The sequence below is a fragment of the Plasmopara halstedii genome (genome assembly GCF_900000015.1).
Source record: "Plasmopara halstedii genome assembly, contig: Scaffold_555, whole genome shotgun sequence".
Lineage (NCBI taxonomy): Eukaryota > Oomycota > Peronosporomycetes > Peronosporales > Peronosporaceae > Plasmopara > Plasmopara halstedii.
In genome coordinates this window covers 996,635-1,005,048 of record NW_020187475.1, presented here as the reverse complement: position 1 = coordinate 1,005,048, position 8,414 = coordinate 996,635, and the positions used below count along the sequence as shown (strand labels likewise).

At 45.9% G+C, this 8,414-nt stretch overlaps 1 protein-coding gene across 1 annotated transcript; it reads right to left on the bottom strand.

Moving 5' to 3' along the window:
- Positions 1-7,068: 7,068 nt before the first annotated feature.
- Positions 7,069-7,649, bottom strand: PHALS_11728 (uncharacterized protein; the record flags this gene model as incomplete). Its single annotated transcript, XM_024727141.1, has 5 exons — positions 7,069-7,079; positions 7,184-7,243; positions 7,298-7,377; positions 7,435-7,479; positions 7,540-7,649. The coding sequence occupies 5 exons, from the start codon at positions 7,647-7,649 to the stop codon at positions 7,069-7,071; spliced, it is 306 nt and encodes a 101-aa protein (XP_024577747.1).
- Positions 7,650-8,414: the final 765 nt, after the last annotated feature.

Below are 8,414 nucleotides of genomic sequence, written 5' to 3'. Positions count from 1 at the left end.
ACATGTGGATTCCGGCTGCTCGTCTCACCACCGAGCATAGGCAGGACGCAATCCTAAGCTCTCTTGATTCTGTAAGTCAACCTGCGGTATGGCGAGAGTGTCTCGTTCATCTCCGCGACTCTCAAGCGTATGCGCGTCGTGGCATTTCGCTCGTGCTCACGTCGAATAATGCCTTGACGAGGCTGGGCAACTTGCAGCTTACGGTATGTGGCATCAGTGTCACGATCCGAAGTATTCAAAGTACGACAAGCTGTACTTTTTGGAGTTGACCCGTCTTCGGAAAGACGTTACATATCAAGCAATCTAAGACTGGTTCGTGCAAAGAGGATTCAGACATGTTCTGATTATTCCTACGCACGTGCATGGTTAAGTGAAGTCCATATGACGCACTGTATGCTTTAACAGTATGGGTTGTCTCTTTAAATCGATCGGAGAACCTCTTTGGGAGATACATTTCGACTCGGAAGAAAAACCGTTCTTTGTGCAGCACAGGCTACGTTAGTTTAATCGGGTAAAGCCGCCATCCTTACGGTCCCATCATCGTCGATCGTCTGACACTTTCGATGCTAGCATGAATGGAAGAGAGGTCACCACCGAGCACGAAGTTACAATCCATGACCCCAGTGAGCCACAAGGTAGGACACGAGCTGCAATAGAACTAGACGATCCATCAGCTCAGGCTATGCTCACCGATCGTGCTTCAACGCGTACTAGGACCAGGGTGAAGCGCAATATCGTTAATGCCGCTCCTGAAGGCGCACCAGAGTGAAAACTCGTTCAGCATTCGCAATACGGGATCATCAATCGCGACGGCGGCAAGAACATAGAGCCAACCGGCCTCGTTCCCTGCGAGTTGGAGTGTGAAGTTGGGGACTACTATTTACTAGTGTACTATTTTCCTGTATCGCCAAATTGCTATGATATTCTTCGGGATGAGAAATTGGTTCGACTCTTCAGCCTGATGTTGATATGGAAGCTGGTGAGCAAGAAGAGAATGACGACAGAATGATCACCCCAATATCTGACTTTACTGGTTCGTCTGACCTTTGACCGTATGAGAAGGAGGCTCGTACACTGAAAAGTTACCTTCGCTCTCAAAATTGAACAAGCTTCGGTAGAAGAACTTCAACATGTCATCGACGAGTTCATCGAAGAAGATGTTCTCAAAATGACATATCACGAAGACGTCCTGGTAGCTATCCTTAGCATAACCTAGTTGTTTTTGACGCATCTTTCAGCTTCCTCCCAATCGTCGAGACCAACTGTTTCGAGCGCACGCGGTGTATCGTGCAATCAGTGCGGAGCCTGTCGCTGACAGTGGATGCTTGGATTTCCCATGATCGTCTGAAAGGGTGCTATGGCATAGACTCAGTTGATGCTGCCATCTTCTTCGAGTTTATTGTTTCTAAGTAGTGAAGTTCAAGCCGCTACGATACACAGTATCACCAGTGACTTGTTCCTGATGGTGTTTGCGCCAAGTATATATATCAATTCAGTGAGAAATCAAGCTCTTCTTGGACCATTACTGCCTTCAAACTTCTTCGTCACTCCCGTTTCTGCTTTAGAGTGACCTCAATCTTCTCTGTTTAGCTCGGACTGATGCGGCGAAGATCTTTATTAATGACAATCGTACGCATAAGTACGTACTTGTGGCACTTAACGATATAGCAACTATATCGTTGCCTAAAACGATGGCTAAAATGCCTTATAGATTGGCGAACCATCACTTCTAGAGGAACTTGGACATTAAGTGGAGTCTCGCTGAACGTGAATGGATTGAATACAGCTAAACTCGACACGTATCAGCGAATTCTCACGGAACATTAACTGGTCGCGTATCAAGAGACAAAGTTCAACAAAAAATGCTCACTGCAGACAAGCGAACATTATATCCACGTTTCTGACTCAGGAGAGCGCTGCTTTTGATCCGACACCACGACTCCTGTCTTCAACGAAATACATGGCGTAGGCTTGATATTGTCATCGGCCTTAACGTTTGGCGAAGTTGAAGACCTCACAAGTCAAGCCTATAAGGAACAATTAGGCGATCGATTTATTACTCAAGTCCACGCTTGGTACTCAGACGGTGTATATACATGTTGTTTATGCACCTGATGAATCCCCACGACGTGGCGATTTTTTCCGTGCACTTCACACTCACTTCATTCTCAACGACTCGGATGAAGATGGCCAAGCGGCACACATTGTCATGGGTGACTTCATCGTCACAATGGACTCTTTTCTAGATCAAACTTCACCTTCCCAGTTGTACCCGGGCATTGGTAGAGAGAAACTAGGGGATTGGTTTGACGTGTTGGGCTTGATCGACGCATGGCGCTTTGTGCATCAAGATACAAAGGACTACACAAGCACAACACACAACCGACTGGATTGCTGTTTCTTAACAGTGGATCCAGTACAAAATCATATAGTTGAAATCAAGCATAAAAAAGGGATCGAATGTGGCATAACAACGACAACATACCAGTTGGGTCTCGGCTACAAGCGAAGTTTATGCCAACAATGAGGCGCGCGCCGTGGCGATGCCACACATGGCTTCTACGAGATTCAGATGTCATCACATACCTCACTTCGCCGGCTTAGCGACTGACGGCACGTATTCGTAATTTTGATGGCGCTAACCCAGGGTGTCTTCTGGATGAACACAAGCGTTCCTATTGCTTTATCTTTGCAGTCGATGGGTTGAATTTCGACAAGCTGATGCGCGAGAAATGGCCATAAGAGTCGCCACGGTGAAGGATGCCATCGACCACTTCAATCTGGCTTCGATCGACTGCAACAAGCAAGCACTACGAGAAGCACAAGCCGATCTGAGTGCATACAAGAAGGCATATCAAGAAAGAAACGCAATGAGCAAATTTGCAGTCGACTTACATCTTAGTGAGCGAGCATCAAAGCGCTTTTTTTCGCCACCAATACAGGACTGTCTCAGGTCTCCCATCACCGAAATTCAACTTGGCGATGGGTCGAGGAGAGACGACCCTATAGAAATCGAAACGGGACACCGCCGGTTTTGAAGGCAACTATTCCAATCGACTTCGCTGGATCTTCGTCATCTACGGGACACTTCATATCAGCCACTTCGCTTAGTGCGAATGCTATGGCAAACAGTGGCAAAACTTACGCCAGCACAACAGCGTCTGCTCGATGCCCATCACGGCAAACGACTTATACTAAGCGATCATGAAATCCTCCAAATGGAAAAGCGCCGGGCCCCGACGGATTACCGATTGAGTACTACAAGATTTTGTCAAGCCTGTGGGCTCGCATATACGAGGTTATACACGACAACCAGTTATCAAAGGAAAAGATTCAACGACAGGTGTACCTTTCGCTGCTATACAAGGCTGGAGATATATCGCAGTCTGGGAACTACTGTCTATTGACGCTGCTGAACCATGAAGATCAAAGTGGGATTGTACCCAATAGATCTATCTGTCACGCTCTTGTTCGCTTCCAAGACTTACAAGAATAATGCAAGCACACTTACTTCGACGGTTGTGCTGTTCTTATCGATTTCGCCAAGGCCTTCGACAGTGTACTATGGCCAGATTTAGACATGGTACTACATCACTTCGGATTTGGTTCGAACTGTCGAGCCTGTATCAAAGCATTCTACAACCAAACTTGTGTTAGTTTGCTGTTGAGGTGTTCACCAGGAGATCCCTTTTGATTGGGGGCCGGGGTACGACAAGGTGACCCACTATCTTCGGGACTGTTTGTGTTATTCTCGAGCCAGTCATAAATTAATTAAGTGCTCGAGTTTCGATGTGAGGATTGGATATTATCAATGGTCATCCCCTCATTTGCTACTAGCTTTTGCAGACGACTAAGTAGCTGATGTTGATTACGCACCTGAATACCTGGTTCTGCTTTCAAAGCTCCAAGTTGACAAGCTTCAGATTGCGGGCTTGACGCTTGCGGACGATACATGGCGGTCTGAGTATCGATTGGATCGTCATGTACCCCCAGTGTTCTCCGATCTTAAGTTCCGTCTTCAGCACAATGCATTAGAATTTCATTACAAGTTTCGATGGAGAACGGCGTTTATATCAAGGAATACATGTGTACATGGATGCACAAATGTTGAAGATGCCCAGAATGTTTTTTGGGCTTGCAGAGTGGCAATACATTAATGAAGGTCTTTCTTCGACCTTTTGACAAGTTCATTATTGGAACTTTTGACTGGGCTATGATTGTCTCCCCACTCTATTCGACCTCAACATACTACGAAAAAACACTATGGAGCTTACGCAATTCATGCAATCTTTAGTTTGTGAGATGTTGTGTACTTCGCGCATCATGGCTTCATCGATTCAAACAACTCTACAACATTGATGTATCGCTTTCCCAAGACTTTGTACGTCATCATACCTTTGCATATATCAAGCTGCCCTTTTGGCAGTTTTTATCACGTGCAAAATAAAAAGGCAAACCTACATGGATACAACTGGTACAAGGATTGGAAAATAGTCGTCACGCGCAACTTAATCAATTTGTGACATTTTCTACAACCGCTCCAGCTGTTCAGCACTCCATTATGGCAGCAATGGATAACTTCAACACGGCACATGCAACTACAACTACTTCTACAACATCTGCACAACAAGTTATACCGTCAACAGAGATGTCAACGTCAAGTTTAACAGCTAGGGGAATCTAACACGTCACACCGGTTTTCTAGGTGGACATCCAGTACAGCTGCTAGTGAGGTCAGGCTAGGCCTGTCGAGGTTATAACAGAACAAGGACGAGCAAGCTCGGATCCAAGATGGATAAGGGAATTGATGGGACGCAGCACCCCCCGTATTCACCGACCGCTCTACTGGCCGGCATCCAACAGAGGTTCAGGTTCGCCGCATTGTACAACAATTCAACTTTGCGCCCACTTTCTCCACTGCTAGCTACAGCTTCGAGCAACTCACCCTAATAGGCCGCACCGGTTAAAGCCCTCATGTTGAGCAAGGCAATACATGCAGCACAAGTCTGCAGTCAAGAAGTTGTGTACAACTTGACATCCTACGTGCCAAACACACGAGCTAACTAGGGGTGAGAGCCTTAGTCAACTTTTGATCATGGCACGTAACATTTCCGAGCTATTTCGTAGTAAAGCTAAAACTTCCCGCTCAAGACGTTCTCAGGCGTCCATCACCGAAGCTTTTCGCTTTACCATCTCCACGTCTCGACACGATAAAGACGGCTATGAACTAAACCTTCAAACCCAAGTACAGCTGTCCACTCAGCCAATCCGGATTACCACGCCCCGGTGTACTCAGACTTTTCAAGTCAAACGCTAAGCTAGATGATCAAGATATGAGCCCTAGGTCTTGATGCCATCCACACAAGTGCGAACGGCTTCAATCTACAATAAATTTTAATATATCAAGTTTAACGCGTATTCACGGCTATATAAAGTGAGGTCCGGCTAATTAAGATGACATGTTGATCCAATAACGACTTTAACAAGCCACTCACCGGACCCGCACCATCCCACAAGTCAGCACACACCAAGATTAAATGCACCAACTACGATTCTTGGTCGCATTCCTACTTCTACACATAACGCAAATTCGAGACACAATCCAAGGATTACGCCTCAAATCCCGCACATTGCACCGGTTCGATTTACTAACATTCTGCACTAACGACGCAAACAATCTCAGCGTCAACACTTCGATCTCAAATTGGTATCGGTCAACTCAGTATCAAGCTCAGGTACTGCCCCTGTGGCAAGTTGGCTTCCGCGCCCATTGTACTAACGCTTTTCAACTGAACATTACCATGACTAACATCAGGTTTAACATCAGAATTCCAGGCTATCCGCACAAAAGCCAGCTGCTTCATCTTCACGTACAAACCCAAGAAATCAAGTTAATGCGCATTCGCCAACACCCCAGTGCTTGGTATCACCAATCAACTAGCATACTGCTTTCACACGTGGTCGAAACCACGCGTTACTTGCGACGTACAGTCGATGTGGAAATTCAAGACCTATAACCGCAACTTCGGCGAAACCAACACTTATCGTCACACAGGTGCAACAACAAGGCATTGATCCTTTCAGAGTTAAAAGAGTTATATCAAAACACTCTGGCCCAGATCATTAGAGTCTCAGCCAATCAAGCGTTGAAGCACATCACTTTATGCTTCCACTATTGGGCTTCAGCCACCTTACGCACTACGACAAAGTTATCTGGGAAGTGTAAATGCTACAAGAACCGTACCATACTAATTTTACACTAGAAAACAAATTTAGCTTTGGAATAATAGGAAGTTAATGAAATCCAATTCTCCTACAGAGGTACGTACATGGTCTGTAAGCCATAAACATAACGAAGAGATGTTGGGACTGGCTAGGTACCCCATAGTGACTTTTGTACTTCTAAAGAATTTGCACCGTCAACCATAAAGTATAGCCACAACCAGAGTGGGATTTTTTACTATTTCCACCATTAAGCTGACAGTCGGACTACGGTTGGGACACGGTGGTACTGTTAAAAACGTCTGATAGTATTATTGTTTGCTCAGCAAGGCGCGCAAATGTGCCAAACTGCTCAGTTTTGACAAGTAGCTGATCTGCGAGTTGTGCTATTCGTATTTTCTTGCATCTAATCAGCGATAAATTCACCCTTACGGTTGCGGTGTTCGGGAACTTGGTAGCCAGACCGCCTACAAACCGGCTTAAATAGTCGAATCTGTCTCGGCACAGCGCGCAGCCGTCGTTAAAACCAGTGTTCACGTCCGAACATTTTTATAAGGAATTCTTCACAGGTTCCCCACGGAAAGCGAAAAAAAGATCATGGTGTTTTGTCGAAGTGGACCTGTATTTGGCCGGCACCTCGAAGTCGCTGCGCCAACTGGCGGTTGGCGCAGCCATACGTATTTTGGCCAGAGAATAAAGCAAAATTAGCGGTAAAACGATCAAGATCCAATATTCCCCGAATGGCTAGGCCCTGTTTGATACCCGCTAAAAATCCAGCAAACGGACTGACTATATAAATCACTTTGCTTAAACAGTCGCACGCTTCCAGAGCCTCTATCGAATCGATCATGAAGATGCTGCGGTAGCAAATGGAAATCAGCATAGGCCACCATAAAGTCTTCACGACGGGCGTGAGCAACAGCCAAATCGGCTTCAGCAATATCTCTCTCCAACAATATACCTTTATCCAGACAGATATCAGAAAGGAAGCCGCAAATCATCAGTTCAAATCGGCTTGGTGCTGACTTGGCAGCTTGCTCAACCCGTGTTAACGTGAGCACGTTTTAGCTTGAACCGCCGCGTCGGCACCAGGCACAATAATATGTCAACCAGCCGCCAGGAGGCATGTATCTGGTTACTCCTCCTGGAAATATTCTAACACGTGCACACGAAGTCATTTAGGAGCCCATCGCATCGACGGCTAGCATTTACTTGCGAATCTGGAAAAGCCGTCTTCCATTCGGCCGTAAGAATTTGCTGCCTTTGAGAATATGAGTCAGAATCGTCACGAATATAACATCAGCAAGAAAAGTGTACTTCCTCCGGGCGACAAGGATCAGCTGAAGGAGACCGCACCAAATGAGCACCAACGAGAACGTCGCTGCCCGCTCGAACCTAATTCGCTTGCCCAAAAGTCGGCCAATCATGGTTTGCTTCACGCCTGTTCCGATGGACACGATTCCTCTTTCAAGGAGAAATCGACGGCATCAAGCGACTTACACACTTTGGTAACCAGCGCACCGGCAATTTGTTGTGATACGAAAGAGAAATTCCGTGAACACTTTACGTGACAGCAATGCATCACTTGAGCAAACGTGATTTCAAGAACCTATATGCGACGGTCCTGGTTCGTGCTCAGTGTCGAGCGCAATGGAGTACGCCAATCGGTGCCGAAGAGACTCATAATAGCTTGAAGACTGAATCGCAGACGACTTGGATTTATGTAACTCAGACGCCTTCACAGTAGCCTTACAAGTAATTGATCTGTAAGACTTACCGTGTATTGTCAATGAGTCTGGACGCACTTAGGAATCACGCTTCCTTAGAAACAAATCCCACGACCATCTTCAACAAAAAAAAAATGATGACAAAATACACCTAGAGCGTCTTTGAGCAATGTATACATGGATAAAGCGCGCGAACGAGTAAATTGGTCCAACTCATCATCCACGTCAAACGGTAGTTGACCAATCACTTTCTCAACAATATCGCGGTTGAATGCTAGAGCTCCGTATTTATCGAGGTGGTAAGCATGATTAACGACCCTGTCGAGGTAACTAGACTTTTTAGATGTAGTGAGCTGTTGGGCCTCGGCGTGTTTCTCAAGGCGTTTGTCTCCTGGTAACGTGTACAGGGAGAATAAAAAATGCCCTAACTTTTGCCATATATAAAAAAATATCCCAGCACGTAAA